The 22,324-nt window shown below is 35.7% G+C and overlaps 1 protein-coding gene across 3 annotated transcripts in view; it reads left to right on the top strand.

Annotated features, from left to right (window-relative positions):
- The window catches only part of STRN3 (striatin 3), a 64,015-nt gene that overhangs the window by 1,315 nt on the left and 40,376 nt on the right, over positions 1-22,324 (top strand). For all 3 annotated transcript variants that reach the window (XM_075754063.1, XM_075754064.1, XM_075754065.1), the window contains exon 2: positions 21,375-21,478. In XM_075754063.1, the coding sequence (XP_075610178.1) occupies positions 21,375-21,478 (104 nt within the window). The remainder of the gene's footprint in view (positions 1-21,374; positions 21,479-22,324) is intronic.

Genomic DNA, 22,324 nt, shown 5'->3' on the forward strand with positions numbered 1-22,324 from the left:
GGAGTTGATGGATCTGTAGCATGGTCATCCTAATATACGTAAAAGTATGAACTTCATCTTGGGAACAAAAATTGAGTAACTCTTCAGGGTAGAGGGCAAGTGTTGAGAGTTCCAGTATAAATCTCTTGCTTTTAGTAATAGAAAGGATACCCCCACTAATTACGTTTGCATGTAAAAATAAAACCATCCGTAGACTGTGACAAGTTTGTGTACAGATTGCAAAATCCACTGAATATGAGGTGTTCGTATAGGAGTCATTGTTCTTTTTTAGGACAGAAATGTAGATGATAATAGTTAACAAGCTTTACTGCTTCTGAAGAATTTTTGGTGATTTTTGTACTGAGTGAAAGTTTACTATCTTGAAGCAGCTTTCCATCAAATTGCACTGTAATTAGAGTTTTTAATAGCATGCTGCAACAGGAGCCAGCATTTGTGATGTATTTACTTTCAGATTTCAGAACCAAGCACTATACCTGAGCCTGGGCAGTTCTTTCAGCTCTATAATAAGCATGTCATCTGGACTATTTTTGTAACAACTATAATTAAGAATTTAAAAACACCACCAAGAGAAACAAATGAAGAGGTTTCACAGTTTCCTTCACTTACTGCCTGTCTTACCATTTTAAGCCTTGTGGAACGGCTGTTTTTAAAATTAGTTTGGTGGATATTGGTGGGCATTTTTAGCAGAGAACAGTTTACTATTTCTCTTTAATGTCTTAGTAATATAGCACTGTGTTTATAAATAAGTTGCATAGTGCCATTCATTAGCAAACAAAACCATCTTGAACTATTTTTTTATGTATAGGCTAGTTTAAAACAAAGTACCACATTCTGTATTCTAATGTAAAGCTGAGTTCGGAGACTTTGAAAGCTCTAGCTGACTGAAAAAGTGCTGCTATGAACTCAGGTGGCCTCTAGACACTGTGATGTGTTCTTGCCAAGTCGGCTACTTTTGTTTATAATTGCTGTTTGTCATCCATGGCCATACTGTTTCAGTTGCTTATTTCTGAAGGTACTGTAGTAGTTCTGACTCTGGCTATATATGTGTTGATTCACTCTACCTCATTTGTGCATGAGGTCGTGGAACAGAGAGAGCATAGTCACCGCACAGTGTGTATGCATGAGGGTGGGGTTTTTTATAACTTCGGAAGCCCAGGGTAGAAGGGGTGGAGGGCATCACCTTTGGATTTTAAATCTCAACTTGTACAGTGGTGAACACTGATGCAGGAATGTGTTGACAATATTCTTGGAAGAGATGTGTTTACCAGGCCTGTGGGGTTTTTTTTTTCTTCTTGTTCTACATCTGAAGTTGTAAAGTCCCAGTATATTTCATGACTAATAAAGCCCTAATATTTTGGACCACAGACAACAGTTGAACAGTTGTCCATTGAAACTGCAGAGGGTGTTATTCATCTGTGTGATACTATGTACAAGTGTGAGGTTTTTTGATGATTGAGGCCTCCTCGGTTGAAAGGGGAAAAAAATTCTGTAGCATGACAGTAGGTAATTAGTATGGAAGTATGAGAGTTGGATGGCTTAGATGCAACTCTCTTCATGCACGTAATTTCCTCCTCCTTTCAACATTACAGTAAACTCTCTAAACATTGTTTCTCAGTGCTGGCAATTATAAGTTCTTTCTAAGTTAACTAGATAATTTTGAACATGATGCTTTATAAAAAGTATGTGAAAAACCAAATGACTTAACAATATGTGTGAATTTATGTACCTGTCCTGAATTTATGACTTTTATTCTTCCAAAGAATAAGATATTTCCTTATCTGTGGTATGAAATCAGTGGGACTCCTGACTGATTTACCCACCCACCCCCTTTTTTTTTCTGTATAGTTCAAGTGACTGGAAGAATTGCACACCCCTTAATAAGAGTGCTCTTTGCGCATGGGGATGACAGTGCAAGGAGGGATGATCTGCAGTAACAGATTATTCCGCCTTGGATCTTGTAATGAGCATCTTGTCTATTGTTCTACCTATGGGACACGTTTTTATAATCAATGTAAATTGCATGTTACTTCATCATCTTGGGGTTTATACCAGAGCCATGACTGACAAAGGGTCTCGACCCTTTGGATCTGAAGAAGTCATGTACTAGTAGACTTAAGTCTACGTTCACATCAGACTTTGAATCTTAAATATTACTAACTGTTTGGGTGCCTGGCTGTTCTGTCTGTGTGCACAAGTGAAGCCAAATCTGTGTGTGCAAATCAGTATCAAGTACAGAAATGTCAAATATCAGGAGTGCAGTACTTGAACCATAGTACACTTTTTTCCTTTCACTTGTAACACTGGCTGCCGCAGTAACTTTTTTAGTACTTTGCTGCTGTGTTGAAGGGAAATAGTCTGGACTTGCGTAGTGTGTCAATTGCTTGAAGTGATAGACTCAATCTATTCTGTGAACTGAAAGAATTATTTTTGCTATAACAATATTGTGTAATTGTAACTGTAACTTTGATTTGTCAATATAATGACCTTGATGTTGGAAGCTGTTATACTGAGATAAATTCGGTCCATGTTTTCTAAGACATTTATGCGCTGTAGAGGAGTTATAGCAAGCCTGTATTGTTGGATGTTATGTATTTGTTAGAAATAATTGTTTCCTTTAGGAGGTAAGTGGCTCTGTAGACTCGTAAAAGAAAAAGAAAGGTGGATGGGAAAACACTTCGGAGGTGCACTGCAGAAACTCAGAGAAGGATGATAAAGTTGTGTCAAAAAGGAGTATCATAGAAGACTTGCAGCTTTTGAGGGAAAATCAGTAGAGTACCACTTGCTTTTGGGTCTTACAGGCTGATAATGCTTGGCTGGAATAAGGGTCTCAATTGTGCAGTTTCTTCATGTTTTCTGAACTAGATAAAAATGAGATTGAGTACTCTCTGATACTTCAAAATCACGCAAGAATGCGTTGAGAGAGAATCAACAGTAGATGCTACTTCCAAATGTTTTAATGAATAGGAAGAATAATTAAGAAACATAAACACTCAGAAGAAACTATATGCAATTTCAGTAAAAACAGTATCCATCCTTTTAAGTAGCTTAAATGTGCATAGAGAGTAATATGATGGAAAGTGTATTAACAACTGTATAAAATGACAGCTTTAGTGACATTTAGTTCCTAGTATATCTAATTTTACAAATGCTGTTTTTCCCAACTATTCAGTAACACTATGGAGGCATTTTGTTATCTAGCATTTTGTACCTTTCGTGTTCTTTACGTAAGTGTTAAAAAAAAACCCAAAAAACCAACTCATAGATTTTACTTGCATGCTTCTCTTTTTTTTTTTTTTTTTTTCCCCCCTTCTTCTGGGGGTTGGAGAACAGCTCATTAAAGGAATTTTATGAACTTTGGGAACCTCATACATATTGCAGAATTACATCCCAATAGTACATTCCTTAAAATAAAAAAAAGTGTATCTTTCTGGGAATCTTCCAGATTTGAGGTGATTATCTAAATTAGGTAGGTTACATGTACTTGTAAGTATGTAAACATTTGTAAATGTGTTAATATCATGAACTAGATAAGACCGTGTTCAGAGTATAGATACACTTATGCACTGCTTCAGCATTTTTCAAAGCTTCAGCATTTACAAAGTATAGCAAGAATCAGTTGCTGAAATATCTGGCTATGTGTAGCTTGTTTTGCTCTGTTGCAGGTTTAAAGAGGGGGATAATGTTAGGAATGTTGCTCTTGAAGTTGGAGGAACAATTCTTCTGATAGCACAGACTTCACCTTGCTTTTGGAAAGCAAATAATTTATTTTGATGATGGATTGGAAATGAAAGCTGTTATGAGGGTTGTAGAATGGTCATCAGTTTGCTAAGGAAAGAATCAGTGTGTCTCGGTCTGCAGCTAGGAAGCATGAAGTAAAATTAAGTATTTTCAGGAAAAAACCCTGGCTTTTCAGGAATTAGTGGAGTTTTTTGCAGGAGGCTATTGTAGATGGCAAAATGTTCTTGGTTTAAAAAGTGTTTGGATGAGTTCATTGAAGAAAAGTCCTTGGGGGTGTCTAAATTCAAAGATACTGCCTCTGGCTCAGAATATTTTTGATTGACGAGTTTTTGGAGATTTGGAATGTTTTCTGAGGTTTATTCTTCTGTTTTTATACTAATCCCATGGAGCTGCCTGTTTGCCTGTGGTTAGAAGTGGGATACTGAGGTTGATGGTTTGTTGGTCTGACCAGACATAGCCATTCTGATATGGTCATGGCTAATGAGGTAGCTTTGAAATGCTTTTGATGATTGTTTGAAAATATGCGTAGTGCTGTTTTGGTACTGTTTTGCTTAAATAAAAAATCCTGATTGATATCAGGGGCATTAATTGTGATAGAACATGCAAAGGTTCCAGGTAGGAAATGCAGATGCTGCATTGTTGTGAAATGCACAGTGTATTTAAACCACATGCATTGTTTATCAATTGCGTTCTAGATGGTTGAAGTTGGAAAATATGTATAATCAATAAACTGCTATTTCATTGGGTCTTACAGGTGTATCTACATATTTATGCTGAAACTAAGCACGACTGATTACTAAAGCAGTCCTTAAAAAAAACAAAGGATACTTAATTAACACGGACCAAAAATAAAATTAGGTGGGTTGTAAAAAGTTGATCAACATTCGTATTTGTGATAGTTGTAATGCCATGAGGTGTGTGGGTAATATATGCATCTGAAATGTCTAATTTCTGTTTGTGCAAGCTGTTAACGTGCTTGCTGTAGCAGGGGTGTTTGCTGTAGCAGGGGTGCAGAAGTACCTCTTTGTACAAATAAATAATATTTATTCACGTAATAAAGTATTTGAGTATTTAATACCTTTGTTTTATAATGAAACTTTTTTCAGTATACAATAGCATGCATATAGAAGTTAAAAACCAGAAACTTCTGTTCATTAATCATTTTTCTAAGCTAATGGTGAAAACAGCTGCATATTTTGTAAAGTCCCTTTTGCAATTTAAATCACTGAATTGAGAGTTCTGTGTATTTTGGGTACAGGGCAATTAGACATAATCAAGGGTTTCCCTACTGTGGTTTTCCATAAGCTGTTCAGCCAACTGCGTTAGAGGCAGATAGCCTCTAGTAGAACTTTAGATGCCTGTTTACTAGAGGTTGAAAGTCTGTTCTTCTGCATGTGTATGGGTAAATCCTACCTTCCTCATAGGCTTCTTGGCAAGACTTCCAAATTAAAAATGTGCAGATTTGTGGATGAATAACCTACACAGAGAAGACCTGATTGTAAATTAAAAGGCAGCTGCTATATAGCAGAGCTTACCCTAAAAGATACACACACAAATTTGAAGGAGATTTCTTATTCAAGATAAATAGGAATAAGGAGATTTTCTCCTGCAAAAAGAAGGTAGGTACATTGTTAATATTTCATTTGTTTCTCTATAAAATTGAGATACTGTTTGTGGCTCTAAAGGATTAGCGTGTTCATCATAAAAAAAACCCCTAGTGTTTTGCTTTTCTTTGATGCCTCATTCTTCCAAATTTATTTTTTAAACAGTTGATTTAGATCTTTAACATTTCTATATATTTTTCTTGCAGTATTCATCTCATAGAAGCAAAACACAATAAAAGAACGCAGGACATTGAGTTACATAAAGATCTATGTAGATAGTGAACAGGAAATACTCGGATAGCTATGAGGTTTATGTACAGGAAGATATTGATCAGTATAGTAGTTGTGTAGTTTTTTCTGGAATATTGTCGCTAAATAACTCACTTCTATCAACACTCAGGATGAGTGTTTTACTGCATAACGATTGCTCTTTCATAAGTAATTATTTGGAATAAAGTCAGTTACTTGGAAGCAGTGCACAGAACTGTTACTTCATAAGTTATACTGGTGAGGTTTTCTTTTAGACACAGCCTAAAAGTATGTGGCAGATAAATTATATAACACTTCTTTGTGAAGAGTTACTTTTTTTAACAATTGACACGTATTTTATTTCTTATTTGCATTGCCATCATGCCTATGCATACGTAATAGCTCTTTGAGAAACCTCACTTTGGCGATTTTTTGGGGGTGTGTGTGAAGTATCTGGTGGTATAATTTCTTTCACACCGAGAGTAGATTTTGAGGTAGTAGTATTTGTTCATCCTTTTGTCATTTAATAAGTTGGGAGAAAGTGATAGTGATCTCTTTTCTAATTGATGAAGAGAGTGGCTAGGGAAGTTTGATCATCCGCTGATTTAACAAATCTTTATGATGAATGTATGACCCGCAAGAACTTTGTTTGCATATCTGATTGTTAGTTTTTGTCACTCAGACTGTTTTTTAATTACCCTAAGCAATGGCTCAGCAGGATGTTGAGTTTAATGGTATCTTCTGCCTTCATCTGTGCAACTCCAAGGGGTATTAAGAGCTAATTATGAAGTTGGCTGTTCTTCAGGACCAGTCCTGAACGTACAGTATGAATTCAACCAGTCTGTAGGGTTTTTTCTGCCACAATAGGATTTTTATTAAAATGGCTGATTAGAGGTAACCTGCTGTTAGCAATTAAGGGTAAAAAAATTTTTTTCTGGGTTCAGGATAAATTCAACTTAATGTTGCTGAGAAATGGAGTGCATTCTTAGCCTTTTTGAAGGTATTGTGCATGTGTTTATATATATATATATATGCATTGAAAAATCCTGCACGTTGACTGTAACATTCTGAAAAACTGTGCTTCTTTTAATGCTGATGGAAATGATCCTGAAATGAGTGGACTTCAGAAATTCCAGATGCCTGAAGTTCTTCCCAATTATTCTTTTTCTAATGGATCACTTGCTATAAAGTTTTTTTTCTATTTGCTCATCTTGGTTTCTCTTCATGTAAAATATGGTCACTCCTTAACTGCTACCAAATTTGAGGGTGGTAATCCTCTGATACTCCTTCTAGAAGAAAAAACAAACAAAAAAACCCCTTGGCTTTATACCAGTGACCACTGTATGAAGCTGGAGAATGCTTGATTCTAGTATTTAACTCAAAACTGTGGTTTGTTTCTATGTAAAATAATTTTTATCTCAAAATACAGTTTTTCAGGTCAATACTATAATCTTTTGTTTGATACTAAGTTTACCAGCATACAGCTTCAGTACATTTGCTTGTATTTCAGATACCACAGTATATCAAAGTAGAGAATAAGAAGTGGTAACAAGCCAAATGAGTTTAACTCAAACCACTTGGCAATTCAAGAATAGTGAAACTAAAATTGTTTGCCTTATTTGAGGATAAGGTGCTTTAACTCACAGACACCGGGGTACAGGAACAGAATCCTGGGATGAACCTTGAGACCCTGGGAAGGGAAAAGATCCTGCTTGGACAAACAGAACTCTCAGAAGTATTCAAGGAGAACATGTAAACATGTTTACAAGTTTTATAAGACCTATTCTGTTTCATAGCTTTAGCAAGATTCATACAGTTAAATTGGTAGAAGGCAGGACTACTGGCTGTGTTATCAGAAGGTGGTGTAAATTAGAGAGGCTGGCCCTATTGTGTGCCAGGAGGCTGGATTAACACTTGGGAGGTGCAAAATACCCATTCCTTGTCAACCTTTCTGCGATGTACTTACACACGTGTATTTTAACTGTCTTACTGGTTTTTTCCATGAACGTGATTGTATTCAATTTTGTTATTGTCAACATTGCCATTGCCTTAATGATGCAAAGCTCTTTAAGGTCTGTAATACTGCATTCTTTTATCTATATATAGGTGGCTTCTTATATTCTGCTTCTAACACTTCAGCAGTTTTTGCTTTCTTCTGTCTGTTCCTTGGGAATGCGTGTGATTGACCTGTAGCTGATGCACATTGACTCGAGTGTTCATCACTAGAACAGTCTAGGTCAGTTTAGGTCGCTGTGTTCACAGTCTGCTGTGGCTTGTTACGTTCCCCTTCTATATTCCTAAATAATAAATAGATCTTCCTGGTTTTGGAAAGGAAATGTACTTTCTTGAGGGTGTTTGCCATGCTGCAATTTTTCCTTCCCTTTCCACTCTATAGTGATTGTAAGGACCTGCGACACTACAGAGTGCATAATTTCATTCTCATTTCTGTGCTCATGTATCACAACTACCAGTAATAATAAAAAAAGAGAACAAGCTTAATATTCTTAGTTCTATTTAGTATGAAGTGTCTAACGAAGTTCAAACTGTGGCACTTCATTATTAGTTGTATAACTTAACAATATAACTTCATCTTAATGGAATAATGTGCCAGTATAGTGATGCTGACAGTAAAGATATTTTTAATCTTATCAAATTCAAATACTGTGTTTGGTGTTACCATCAGTGTATAATTAGTATTACTGGTTGTAGAGGTGACTTTCTTGGAAAAACTTTTTTAGTAGCTCAGATGTGTTCCAAAAAATTCCCAGCAGTTTAAAAGACTGTATGTGAATCTTTTTACAGAGAATTGGGCTGAGGTGTGTAACCATTTTTTGGTTTTTAAAAGATACTACTTGCAAGGTTCATGATTTTAGGAGAAATGTAGAAAATATAGGTGATAGTGACAGAATGAGAAACTGCATCTGAAGATGAACTTGTGTTGAAATAAATATGCTGAATTGTTTTTCTCCAGGACTGCTGTGAGTTTCCTGCTAAAAGAAATTCATAAAACCTCTGAATGATCTGTGGCTTTATAAGTGCAAGCTATAAATATAGAAATTGGGAAGTGATTTCTGTCTTGTGATCTGTGCAGAACTGGCAAGGTCAACATTACAATATAATGTCCCATTCTTTAGTAGTAATTTTGAAAAGAATGCTGAAATTTGACATAAAAACAATTTTAGGGCTGGAAATAACATTTTGAAGAATGATCCATATAGAATTCAGCCTTGTTGACTAATCAAAAAGAACTCTGAGAGGTAGCCTTATTAGGTGCCTCCCTGGATTTTAAATGAATTCAGATACTTTTCAATTTAAAGTAGCAAATTGTTTAGTTTAAGGGGTATGACACAGCACACTGGAACTTCATCTTAAAAAAAAGAAAATTATCCCAGTGAGGGAGTGTAGATAGTGTGACAGATATATGTGAAGTCAGTTAACTGCCTTTTTTTTTATTTGGTATGTAGAACAGCCCAATAAATAATCAGGCAACAAGTGTACAACATACTGAAAAAAATTTTTGTACAGTGGAAAATTATCTTTTCTACATGAAGACACGGAAGAAATATAAATGGATTTGAAATAAGCCATCCATTACTCTATAGTCTAATCTACTGCTATTAAGTTTGTATGTTCTTTCCATACTTCTTCTTAAGGCATCTTAAATGAAGAACTGGACCCTTGGAACAAGCTACTGAGGGAACTAGGGGATTTCTTTCTGTCTGTTTTGGTGGCGCTGGGTTTTTTTGATTTTTTTTTTTTTTTAAATCTTAACTGATGAATTTGATTCAGTAGGAAGGTAACTGAATAAAATATGTTCTATCTAAATGTCAGACTACTTTAATTGATCTTCCTGTCTTTTAAATCAATTTAATTTGTATTATTGTTGGTTCAAAACATGGTTTCTTAGGTGCCCCCACTCCAGTTATCCTGTTAGAGAAGCTAGAAAACTATTGTTTTCTTCATGGAAGATAGAGAATTTATAGACGTATTTTTAGTTGACTGCATTGCTCTTCTGTAAAACTAAGTCTCCAGCACCTTGACTTTCAGTCACACATAAATCTCTTAATTAAATGATTGAAAATAAAATATATTGCTTATTTTGGATAGAAAAAGCATATTATCCAAAGTAAATTCCAGTAAAATGTGTGTGTATATAAGTACATACAGCCACACAAATGCATAGTTTGCGTATTTTCAGTATTGCTCCTTTGGCTTTGTGTTTTCTAATCTAATTACAGAGAAAACTGCAATAGTAAGCAGGAATTCGATCATGAGAGTACTGTAGATTAATCTTGTATATTCACAGTATTGAATGGCTGTCTTAAATGAAAAGGAAGCCAGTGCTATCTGTACTGTTACTCGTGAAATGTACTCAACGCAACTAGTTTCTGCTAAGAAAGGCAATGACCTTTTTATTTATTAACTCAAATAGAGACCTAATCAGATTACTGATAGCCAGTATCAAAGTACAGTAGTTTAGTGGTGGTTTGGTGGGTTGTTGAGTATGCCTGTCCAGGGCTAGAAGCTGTTCTTGAAAAACTAAAATCAGAAGAAAATGTACAAGAATCTTTGCAGTGCAAATTCTAAGACTCTCAATTGCAAAATAATCCTGACCTTTAAGAAGTTCTCTTACAATTGCTGTGGTTGCACTGCACTTTAGTCTGTGTTTTGCAATCAGTTTGTGATGTTAGATCCATATATACATGTTATGTGTAAATTGCAGACCTGTCTACAGCACCCGTATGTCATAGAATAGTTTAGGTTGGAAGGGCCCTTTAAAGGTCATCTAGTCCAACCCCCCTGCAATAAGCAGGGACATCTTCAACTAGATCAGGTTGCTCAGAGCCTCGTCCAACTTGACCATGAACGTTTCCAGGGTTGGGGCATCTACCACCTCTCTGGGCAACCTCTTGCAGTGTTTCACCACCCTCGTTGCAAAAAATTTCTTCCTTATGCCTAGTCTAAGTCTACCCTCTTCTAGGTTAAAACCATTATCCCTTGTCCTGTCACAACAGGCCCTGCTAAAAAGTTTGTCCCCATCTTTCTTATGAGTCACCGTTAAGTACTGAAAGGCCTCAGTAAGGTAAGGAGTAAAGAAAGTAAAGGAGCTTTCTCTTCTCCGGGCTGAACAACCCCAACTCTCTCAGCCTTTCTTCATAGGAGAGGTGCTCCAGCCCTCTGATCAACTTCGTGGCCCTTCTCTGGACCTGCTCCAACAGGTCCATGTGTTTCTGTACTGGGGACCTCAGAGCTGGATGCAGTACTCCAGGTGAAGTCTCACCGGAGTGGAGTAGAGGGGCAGAATCACCTCCCTCAACCTGCTGGTCACGCATCCTTTGATGCAGCCTAGGATATGGTTGGCTGCAGGCGCACATTGCTGGGTCACGTCCAGCTTGTCATCCACTGGTACCCCCAAAGCTTTCTCTGCAGGGCTGCTCTTGATCCCTTCATCCCCCAGCCTGTATTTTTACAGGGAGTTGCCTCGACCCAGGTGCATATCTGTGTTTCAGTAATATAGGGAGAAGATACAAGCAATTTCAACAGTTTATTTTGAATCTCTGATTATTGTGGTATGGGATATATATATATGAGTGTTTGAGTCTGGGCAGAAAATTACTTCAGAGACTTCAAAGTCGAGTGAAAATTTATTAGGGATTATTTTAGCATTACTTTACATAGAACATTCCATGAATAAACTGACATCGATGCTGCTGCTAAAATTCTTCAAAATACTTGCTGTACTGTGGTGTTGTAACTGTGATGGTCAAGAGTATTTCTCAAGTGGTTAAAACACAATCTAAGCTATGGTTACAGTGTATTTTGCTGTTGTTTATTGGACCTGGTAATCGGGCTCTGGCTTGTCCACAAGCTTGTCTGTGTCTGTGTTCATTAGTTTGTCAACAAGAAGACACTGCTCACGAGCTTTGCTTCCCTTAAATATTTCAGACTGGAATAATATACAAAATCTTCCAAAATAGAAAGTTTACATAGGAAATACTATATACAGGCTTGTTAATTGAGGGAGGGAGCACTTACAGTTGTTAGCTGATGTTTTTGGCAAGAGTTCAGCTTTTGCCATTGGTGTTGCAATTGTGTTGTGGTTTTCTTCCAGCATGGACATTTGGAAAATACCATGACTTAATTGATTTTAAAAATGCAAAACTTAAACAATTTCTTACCAAACAGTAGTCTAATAAGAATTTATTTTCACCTGTGAAAAAAAAAATTAATTTTTTGACTGCTGTGTTGGCAAAAAAAGAATGTAGCATTGAGCGTGCAAAAACCCAGGACACTGAAGTCCTTTATTCCCAATATTTTGTGAAAGATTGTGTGACTTCTTTCACTGTCTTGATAGTTTTTATGTACTAGGTCCGTGAAAGACACGTTAAGGAAACTAATTTGTTTGAGTAGATGCTCTTAAGCTCTACTTTGTTAAACAATAAAGAAATTTGGGAGGCTTTCTCTCTCTTTCTCTTTTTTTTTTTTTTTAATTTCTTCTTTTTTATATACTGCTCTTGCTTCATTTGGTAATGTGTGTGAGAGACTTTCAGCAGCGATCCATTTTGGACATGAACAAAAGCTAACTTTGCTCTTTGTGCTACTGTGAATATTGCAGCAGAGACCTGCTGGGTGGTTTGATAAAGAAACACTGACTGGAGATGAATGCAGGATGTATTTTGTGTTAAGTTTTGGCATTGACCAAACTACATATTGGTGAATCAAGCTACATAACTTGGGTTCTGGCAGTTTTCTGTAGTCCCATTGAAAGTGACTGTATGTTGATATGTAAAACTATTGAACATCCTGTATCAACTTTTATCTGTAAAAGGCATATGAACACTAATATTCTTACTTTATTTATTGGAAAAAATGATTTGAAATGAGTCAAAGTCCCATAGCAAGTCGGTTAAGAAAATAGATGTAGGATTCTTAGTTTTATTTTACACGACTTGATATTCAGGAAGTATGTACTTTCTTGAGGAAGGATAATTATGTTTTCAGACAGTCCTAATTGTAAAGAGAACTTAGTTATATGTATATAATTTATGTTTGTTTGCAGAGCTTGCTTAAATTATTTTTAGAAACATGACTGCCGCAGAGCCTTGGGAGCTTATGTTCGAACATGTTTCATAGATTAGTTAACCTGCTAAAGGAATGCAGTTGAAATAAGCTATCCAGGCTCTTCACAGAATAGTAAGTGTTTGAGTAGTAAAAAATACTTTTGCTGCTGATGTTTTACTTTGCTATTTAATTGTCTTGAGTGATGGCATTCAGTTTGATGTGGATGGAAAGGTTGTAATATCTCAGTAGAATTATATTGATATTGTTGAAGATAGAATAACTTGGAGGTAAAAAATGAGTGAGTGGTTTTTTTGAGGTCAAAATGAGCATTTGTCTGGTTAGGTGGTCTAGTACCTCCAGGCATTCCAGTTAACTGCCATTTGATTTAAAGAAATAATTATGGCTGTTTAGTGGCCTTCAGTTAAAATTTACTGGATCTTGAGTCTGCTTAGACTGCTGATGTTCGTGATGATTTGTATGTGAGATGCAAAAGAAAATGCAAATTTGCTAGTGGAGGAGTCTTTAATGATGCTAAAATACAATGCCTACAGGAATTGTCAGGTGCGTGGGGAGAAAGAACTGGCATATAGGGACAGTGGCTGATATTCTGACACTGTGGTGTGGAGCATTTTAGTAGCTCTCTTACAGTATGTTGATGATAATGACCAAATAAACTTCACTTTTCCTGAAGTTAATGTAATAATTCAGTCTTACAGAATAGAATTTTTTTCCAGGAAGATGACATTTCTTCTAAAAATTCCTAGACAGGAACTTCCTTTTCTAAAGGATTGCCTCTGGGACTGAAATTGAAAAGAAAAACTTATTTATAAATTAAACTGCTCAGTATTTTGTAAGTTTTTAACTGAAACAAAATTTTAGAAGCCTATTGTTGCATAAAGAACACTTGAATACAAGAATGGTCAATGAATGATAAACTTCTAAGGCACGTGCATTTTTTTATTAAAAAAATGTTTTATGTAGTTTCTGATTCTTAGATGTATACGTTTTAGTCTTTGAGGAGAGAGCTCTTTGTAGCAGATTTCGAATCCATCATTTTTAGTGGCTTCTAAAATTTTTGGACTTGTGGTCTCAATTGACTTTTTTTTTTTTCCCCTCCTACTGGCTTCTGTGCACTGAATAGAAGATGACTATGGACAACTGGTTTACCTAGTTTCCAGACTATGAAATTTAGAGGGTATTAGTCTTTTAAAACACATCCATGAGTTGCACGAGTTTTGTTCCTCTAGTATTCCTAAATACCATATTGGTCAGAAGAGTGGCTATAAAAATTCTAGCACAAGAAAAAATTATTCTGTGAAAAAAATTCTAGTAAGGAATAGCGACAGAATGAAGGTAGTCTTACACTGACTTTAAGTTGTGACTTAGCAGTTTGACTGTGGCATAGAAGAGGAGGAAATTAAAGGCTGGATTTTCTATAAATTGTTCAAAGAAGCTGATGAAACTTGACAGTACTGGGCCCTGTAGTGAAAAGAAGCAAAATTTTAATCTGAATGACTGGGGGTGATATGGTGGCAGTGGAAAAGTGGAAGGATTGATTCAGGGAAGGAGAGAGTTTTGTAAGCCTGGTCTTTGTCATACCTGTTGCAGGACTGAAGGAGACTTATTCTCTTGTATCTGTCAGTTGTGTCATTAACCTGCCAGTGAACCTGGACAGTCACTCAAGGATGTCACTTTTCTAGTGGTTAGGGATCTCTTTTGAAAAGTCATCAGAAAGTGATGAGTCTTTGAAAAAAGTATCAGTTGAGGAGCAAGAAATGATCAGCTCAAATGGGAAAGATCTATTAAAAAGGCAACCTTCAGGAAACATCTTAATACCATTGCTGCTTTAAGTGCAGTAGATGCTGACTTGATACTTAACTGACTGCTCATAAGGTTCCACAGAAAATTATCTTCTTTATTTGCAACTGTTGTTCGAATGTGTGCTAGTGTTAACTAGTTGTTGAAATCTTTAACCTGGACTTATTTTATGAAGTAAAGGTTTTCTGTTAACATATGAGAGCTGATGTTTCTAATTTTTTAAGTCTTCCAATTATTTTTTTATTCTACAGGATCTTTAAAAGTGGTGTATCTTTGAGACATGTGTAATCCTTATATGACCAGTGACACCGATCTTACTGCACAGCTTACTAGAGAGAGAATCTTGCTTGAGACTTAAATTGCCAAAAAAAATTGATTTTTTTTAATATATATACTTGTTTATTTAGAATAGTCAAGGCATCTTTTTTTAATCCTCAGTTGACAGTTTAAGCATTAATTGTAATAAATGTATAGACATAATCAGATCTGTAAGGATACAGTGAAACCCTTCTAAATGGTTAATGCTTTTATAAGTGTGATGGTTTAGATGTTCTGAATGAGATGAAGTTTCAGACTGTTTGCTAAAAACTGAAGGTGAAGGCTTCTCCTCTTATGTTCAGTTTCCTTTTTGTAAATGGGAACTAGAACATTAGTAACTACACAGGTGTGTCCACTATTAAATTACTGGTATGAGTCAAATCTTCCACCTCCCCAGTATTTTTTAGTTTTCCAAAACAGTGTTCTGCTTCATCTTTGGCATAATAAACATCTAAAAATTAAGATTGGCTTAGTCTTTTTGTATGATGATAATCTTGTGATTAAAACAAAATGTTAACAAAAATAGATAAATCTTACTATTGTTTTGAGGTTTATGACATGCCCTAGTAGGATAAGCACACACTTATGTGTGCACCGGGTATGTATATTCAAGCTGCTTCAGTGTATTGCATTTCTTCCAAAAATACTGCAAGCCTTTCCTTCCTTCCTTCTAGAAGTCTGAATGGGCTTTAGAAAAACAAAACGCAAACATCTCATTGCAGCTGGCATTGCTTTACATATAGTTGACTTTTTCTTGAAATACACTTCTAGAGTCTGAGAGTTAACAATGTTTACAACTGAAATGGAAAGAAAGTATACTCACTGAGTATGTTCCTGTGTTGGTAAATCCATTAGAATTTGATTGTTTGAATTGTACAGAAAAGTGTTTGTGTTTCAACAGTGTAAGATAAGTCTTCTAATCAGTCTTACATGCTTTACCATTCAGGTTTTGTGCCTCTTTTTCCTTTGATATGTTTTGCTAGGTATGAGATGTTGGACAAATACTTCAAATACTGCATGTCAGGATTTATTAATAAAATAAGCCTGTGAAATCCTATATGTGTTTGTTATATAACCTTTAGGTTGCATATGCAATTTTGCCTGCCCAAAAAGATGTAGTGAATTCCCTCCCTTATCCTCAGTGGCAAAGAGAAAAATGCTTGATCAATGCAAAGATTTTTAAGTCAGGCTCTTCTGTGCAGTTGAAGCAATAAAAAGCAGTTTTAATGTGAATGCTGCTATTATGGGTAATGCTGTATGAAATGTAGAACAATAATTCTTAAGTTTTAGGACCTTTCAAACTTCTTTAAAAAGGAGGAATAAAAAAATCATCATTTTCTTCACAGAAAACATTTTTTTTCTGTAAATTTTGATTTATCAACTTCTATGTGTAATGCAAGGTTTTTTAATAATTTAAAGTTATGTGGAAGTTCTCCAGTAAACTACTTTAAATCTTCTGTTATGCTTTGATCAAGCAGTGTAATTGCATGCTAGGGATGTGGAATGTCAGTGTAATCAGTGATTTACTTGTTCCTACTGTTCAAGGAAAACTTCAGTTTCTTGTTTGAGATCTTGGAGTTTAAGTTGAAAGACTATTGCCTGGTTTGCGCATGGTCAGACTTCCTGTTTAAAAGATAAAACCCCTTACAAATACAAAATGTAGTGCATGTATGTCTGAAATGCAGCATATCATTGAAACAATATTAAGTTTACAAAGTCTAGAATATTATATCTTAGAATTTTAATTTGTTCCCTTCCATATGCACACTCTGTAGTTATTTAACCACAGACCTTTTTTTGTGGGATCTATACTATTCAAGTAGCTGTTAAAGTAATTCTTTTTATCCTTGTATTCTATCTTGCCTAGTTTCAGGCATTATTTCATGCATCCTTGCACAAATACAAAGTATCTGTCACTCTAACTGCTTCTCAGAGCTCCCTGAATTCACTTTTATAATAAAACAGGACAAGGTCATGTTGTGGTACTCTTATTTACAGTTGAAGACCAAGGTGTAGAGGGAGACTAGAGCTATCAAGTGTCACTGAATTTTGTAGAAAGGTAGTGGATCTTGGGGATCCATGAAAATACCACAAATATGAAAATATACAGGCCGGTAGAAGGAGAGGAATCTGTCTTGAAAAAGGGGCTCCTGGTTGAGCTTGTTTGAAGAGTCTGAAGCATAGCCCCATCTGTGGGGAAAAATATTCTAACAGAATCTGTACACAACTAAATTCAGCTCCACTTTTTTAAAGCCATAGGAGGCCATATTTTTGCTTACAACAGAACTAGCGTTTTATACATGTTCTGTAAAATAAAATACTTTCTTTTCCTTAAGAAATGGTCTTGCTAATATACTTTTAAAAATACATTTTGATTGAATTTGTAATTCAAAAGAGTTAGGGCTTGTCTTGTGTTTGACTTTTTTAGTCTCTATGCTCTTGTTCTTGCAACTGCTGTGCCCTGGATGTGTAGGTTATGATATCATGGTCAGTTTAGCCTGATCTAAGACCATGTTGCACTGAAAGGAGCTGTTGCTTTGGTATCCTGTTTGCATCCCTTGTGCCAGCCTAAGTACTCCCATGGCTATACAGAGCAGGATCAGGAAACTGATGTAATTCAGAACTGAGTAAAAAATAAATAGAATTATTTCCTCAGTAGGCTTAATGTGTGGCAGCAGAAGCAGCTAAGTCAGCACACTAGAGGGAACAGAAATAGGAGGAGGAGGATTGCTTCTCTTAGTATCAGCCTGGAGACTTACAAATTGGTTTAAGACAATGGAAAGTATTCTGTCTTAACGGGGAGGGAGGGAAGGTGAGTACTGCATTGTTGTGTGGCATTTTGTTTCTCAATTTTAGTGCCAGTCAGTCTTTAATAATCAGTATAGTTATAAATCATATCACATCTAGCTCTCCCAAGAATTATTTCAAAGGAAAGGAATATCTAAGGGTTAGGAAAGTGGTATTTTGTGGAGAGCATTTTTTTAAGCATTTGCCTTTGTGTATGGAACCTAAGTTAGTTCAACAACCCTGAGGGAGACTGATCTGTTTACTTTATCTGTTTTTATCGAACCTGAAATTTACCGCATTTCAAAAAAGTTGGTGTTGGGAAATTGTGTGTTGATTCTTCAGGCTCGTTGTCATGCAGTACATCCAGTGGTGGTTTTGACACCCCTCATTTCTCAGTTCAAAACTTAAGGAAGCAAGTTGATTAATGTAATTTATACAGCAAATCTGCAGTGATCTTATTCTTGGTTTTGCATTGAGGATCTTAATGACTAAGTGATTCTAAAGTCTAATTTGATTTTCCATATTTCTAAAGATCAGGCTCTTAACTTCTGCATAGATAACTTCTGTTAGGTTTTAGCTGTGTGATGGTTACAGTGGGGGGGGACGGACCGTAAAATCAGTCAAATGTATATACAAGCAATTACAGAAAGTGATGCTAAAAGAAGTTTCTATTATCAACCAAAAGTGTCGAAAATCTGACTACAAAGTGCATTCTTGTGCGGCAACCTTTCTGTTCAACCTTCTGGACCCTGTGAAGATTGTTATAAATACTGTCGTGTATAAAAGATTTTTTTAAGGGCTTTTTGTAGGGTGTATTTTTGGTGTTTGTTTTTATTTTTATAACATTTCTGTAGTATATTGATTCTCAAGATCACTTAGTTCATTAACTTGTCTGGTTGAAAAGTATGAGATCTAGGCAATACCTAGTAAATATGGAGACTTGATTCTGCTTGGCCAACTACTCCAGAAGTATTTCCGGAAGAAGGAAATAGTTTGGCTATGAGCGTTTAGGAGGCAGATGCCTCCCTCTGTGCATGATCACAGCTATATTATTTTTCACTCCATTATCAGCAAACCGAGGATGAAATTAAGGCCTAACAGTGCGCTGGCAACTAAAATTTGTCCAATTGTTAGAAAAGGATGCTGGCCAATGAAAGAAGACTAATAGAAGGGGGAAAGACCATCACTTACAGAAGACCTGAGTTTTAGAAAGAGTTGAGAACTGCATTCAAGTCAAAGAGCATAAGAGCTTTCATAACCTTCCTTAGATGATAATTATTAAAGCATTTAGTTCTGGTTTTATTTTTCTGAAAAGAGTTTGTGTGCATGCAGTAACTTCCAGATGTTTGAAGATTGGTATCATGCATATGTGCACATAACATGTTACTTTTAAAAAGCAATTACTCTTGTAACTGTTGTATTTATGTATAAGGACACTGTTTACTTTTTGTTGTCTTATCCCAATTTTCACTAGTCAAGGCTAACAAGTTGGGCTTGTGAGATTGTCTAGTCATTTGCTGCCTTAGATACTAGAGGAGTGCAAATTATCATAGAATTGGTTTGGTTGGAAAAGACCTTTAAGATCATCAAATCCAACCATTAACCTAGCACTGCCAAGTCCACGGCTAAACCACGTACCTAAGCACCTAAGCACCTAAGCACCACATCTATGTGTCTTTTAAATACCTCCAGGTATGGTGGCTCAGCCACTTCCCTGGGCAGCCTGTTCCAGTGCTTGACAACCCTTTTGGTGAAGAAATTTTTCCTGATATCCAATCTAAATCTCCCCTGGTGCAACTTGAGGCCATTTCCTCTTGTCCTATTGCTTGTTACTTGGGAGAAGAGACTGACACCCACCTGGCTACAACCTCCTTTCAGGTAGTTGTAGAGAGCAAGAAGGTCTCCTCTCAGCCTCCTTTTCTCCAGACTAAACAACCCTGTTTCCCTCAGCCGCTCCTCGTAAGACTTGTTCTCTAGACTCTTCACTAGCTTTGTTGCCCAGTTATGTATAATTGTAGTTTTCTCCAGAAGGCCGTTAACTTTCTATTGGATTAGAGTCAGTTTTGTAGTATTTTTTAGAATCAAAGTAACATCATTGCAGTTGAGTATAGTTGTTGGATTTGCTCAACTCCCTCCATCCCCTTCTATGTTTTAAACAGCCCACTGTTTAAAATAGTTGATTCTGCATCTTGGTCTCTACCTTTTATCTTGAAATATTCATGCAATCATTACAAAGTCTGTATTTTATTTGTTTTTTTTCCTTCTGTATTACCCTGCATTGACTGTTTGGTGCATTGTTTTTCAACAAGTGACAGTGGTTAGTTGAGAGTGCTTTCATGACAGACTTTTAACTGAAGTACTCGTAACTGCCTTGTTCTCGTTAGGATTTTAAATTTTAATTTATTAAATCATTAGTTAGCTAATGCAAGGTAAAAGAACATATTTTAATTTGGTTTACCATTGAGCATAAGGCCAGAGGGGCTAAAGTCAGGGCTGATGTGTGAAGTTTTATATGGTGATATCACTTAGTCTTGAGAAAGGAGCAATGCAAAAATGCTATCCTCCTGGTTAGATTGTTTCAGGCTCTAATGACTGAGAGTAATGAAAATATGCAACCACTCCCTATAAAAAAAACTTCAAGGATAGATTATGTGCCAGTTATAGCTCTGCCTTTTTTTTTTATTGTGCCTCCTTTAATAATGAAATTGTGGTGTTCATCTTAAGCTCTGAGAGCAGTGTGGCCCCTACTTTGCTCTCCTTATTCTATTTTTTTAATCCCTCTTCCAATAAAATTTTATATTGAATCTTGTCTTGAATTAGCTACCCAATGACTTCAGTCAATTTAAAGTCATAATGAGGACAACTGAGTTTGTGGTTTCCTGTAATGATGGCCAATCCAGTAATATTGTTAACTGTTTAAATTGTTTTCACATCTGCAAATTCCCTTGTCTTCCCTAGGATTTTGGCTTGCAAAAGGCAAAATATAAGACCTTACACTTTGTAGTGAAGAGACAACTTTTTTCTCAACAAACTTACTACCTTTATTTTTCAAGTACTTTTAAGTTTTCCACTAGACCTTTTGCACTAGTTGAGATAAATTCAGTAAAAGATACAAGCTATCTACTAGGTTAGCAGGCAAGTAGGAAGCTTCATTGCTTCTTTGTAAGTTAGAAGGGTAGTATAATTGATTTTTTTTAAAAAAAAAAAACCACATTATTTTTCTCCATATAGAAGAGCACACTAAACCCAATACTTGCGTGATACTCTAACCTTCAGCTGTCTTCGGTAGTAAGTAAAATGTGAATCATTAAAATATATAATGGAGTTGTAAATTCTGTATTTGAATTCATGTATCTATTTCTAAATCTGTTCAATATACTGGCATTAAAAACTAAATTGCTTGAAATCATGCTGAGTACTTATTTTAATATGGCTTTGGGTTTGTAAGAAAAAGTATAACAATTTATGGTAACAATGCAATAAGGATACAGATGTGTGCATATATTAAAATGTTTCGTATGGTTACTGTTTGTGCCTTCTTTTAGAGTCAGTATACTGACTTTAATACTTTTATTTTAAGGCAAAACCCCCAACACTTACGAGCAGAAAATAACACTCTGTCTCTATGGCAGAAATAATTTTGTTGTTAATGACTGACTGAAGTGATTAATGCAAAAGAGTTTCTTCCTTTTTCTTTTTTTTTTTTTCTTCTCTTCTCCTTCCCAGCCAGACTTCACTGCTTTTTTTTGGGAACAGACTGGAATAAAATTTGTTATCTTTTTTTTTGTGTGTTTTCAGGCTCGGATAGCATTTTTACAAGGGGAGAGAAAGGGTCAAGAAAATTTGAAGAAAGATTTAGTGAGAAGAATAAAAATGTTAGAATATGCATTAAAACAAGAAAGGTAGGTATACAAATTGTTCTGTTTTTTTCTGACCTAGAAGACATTACAGACTAAAAGGAGTTCCATCATGTTGTGTAAACTGTCTTTACTAGATGATTCTACAGTTACTTTGTGTAAACTGTCTTTATGGTTGATCATCTTTACACTATGTTTTCTGATAAACTTTAGTGTCTGCTACAATAAAAAGTTGCATATTTTTCAAATTGTTTGGACTTGTGTCATAAACACAGAAAGTTCAAATTGGACTGTTTCCCTTTTCCGAGTTAGAGTAATGGTGTACTACGTAAGAATAAATGGTCAAAAAATGCTTATACTTTACTACTGTGACTTCACCTGCTCTTCAGTGGTATTAAACTTGAAAGGATGAAAAATACTATTCTCTGGATTCCCTACAACGATTTTGTATTTGTTGCGTGATGAAAACTATATTTCATGGCAGAACAGAATCTTTTAAAAGTTAGTATTACGTTTTGAAGTATTGTTTTTTCATGTGGTAGATGCTAGAATTTCTAGTCTCAGTAGATGCCTTTTCTGTAGCATTAATTGAAGGCTTTAAAAACTAAAATTCCATTCAGTCTATGTAGGCTAATGTCCTTCAAACCTACATGCTCTTCTGTTCCCTGGCTATTTCTTTTGACCAAAATTAGTAGTTAATTTTGCAAAAACACTAGAAAAATAAGCTTGTTGTGTGTCTATACTTTCAGTAGTGGATTCAATTCTTACAGTTAATTTTATCTTGCTCTTAAAGTAGCTGAATCCAACAGTGTAAACATCTTGAGGATCAGGCAACAAAATAGGTAGCCTTTAGTTATTTCTTTTGATTTGAGAGGAACATTCCTTCCAGAG

The sequence above is a fragment of the Balearica regulorum genome, chromosome 5 (genome assembly GCF_011004875.1).
Source record: "Balearica regulorum gibbericeps isolate bBalReg1 chromosome 5, bBalReg1.pri, whole genome shotgun sequence".
Classification (NCBI taxonomy): domain Eukaryota; kingdom Metazoa; phylum Chordata; class Aves; order Gruiformes; family Gruidae; genus Balearica; species Balearica regulorum.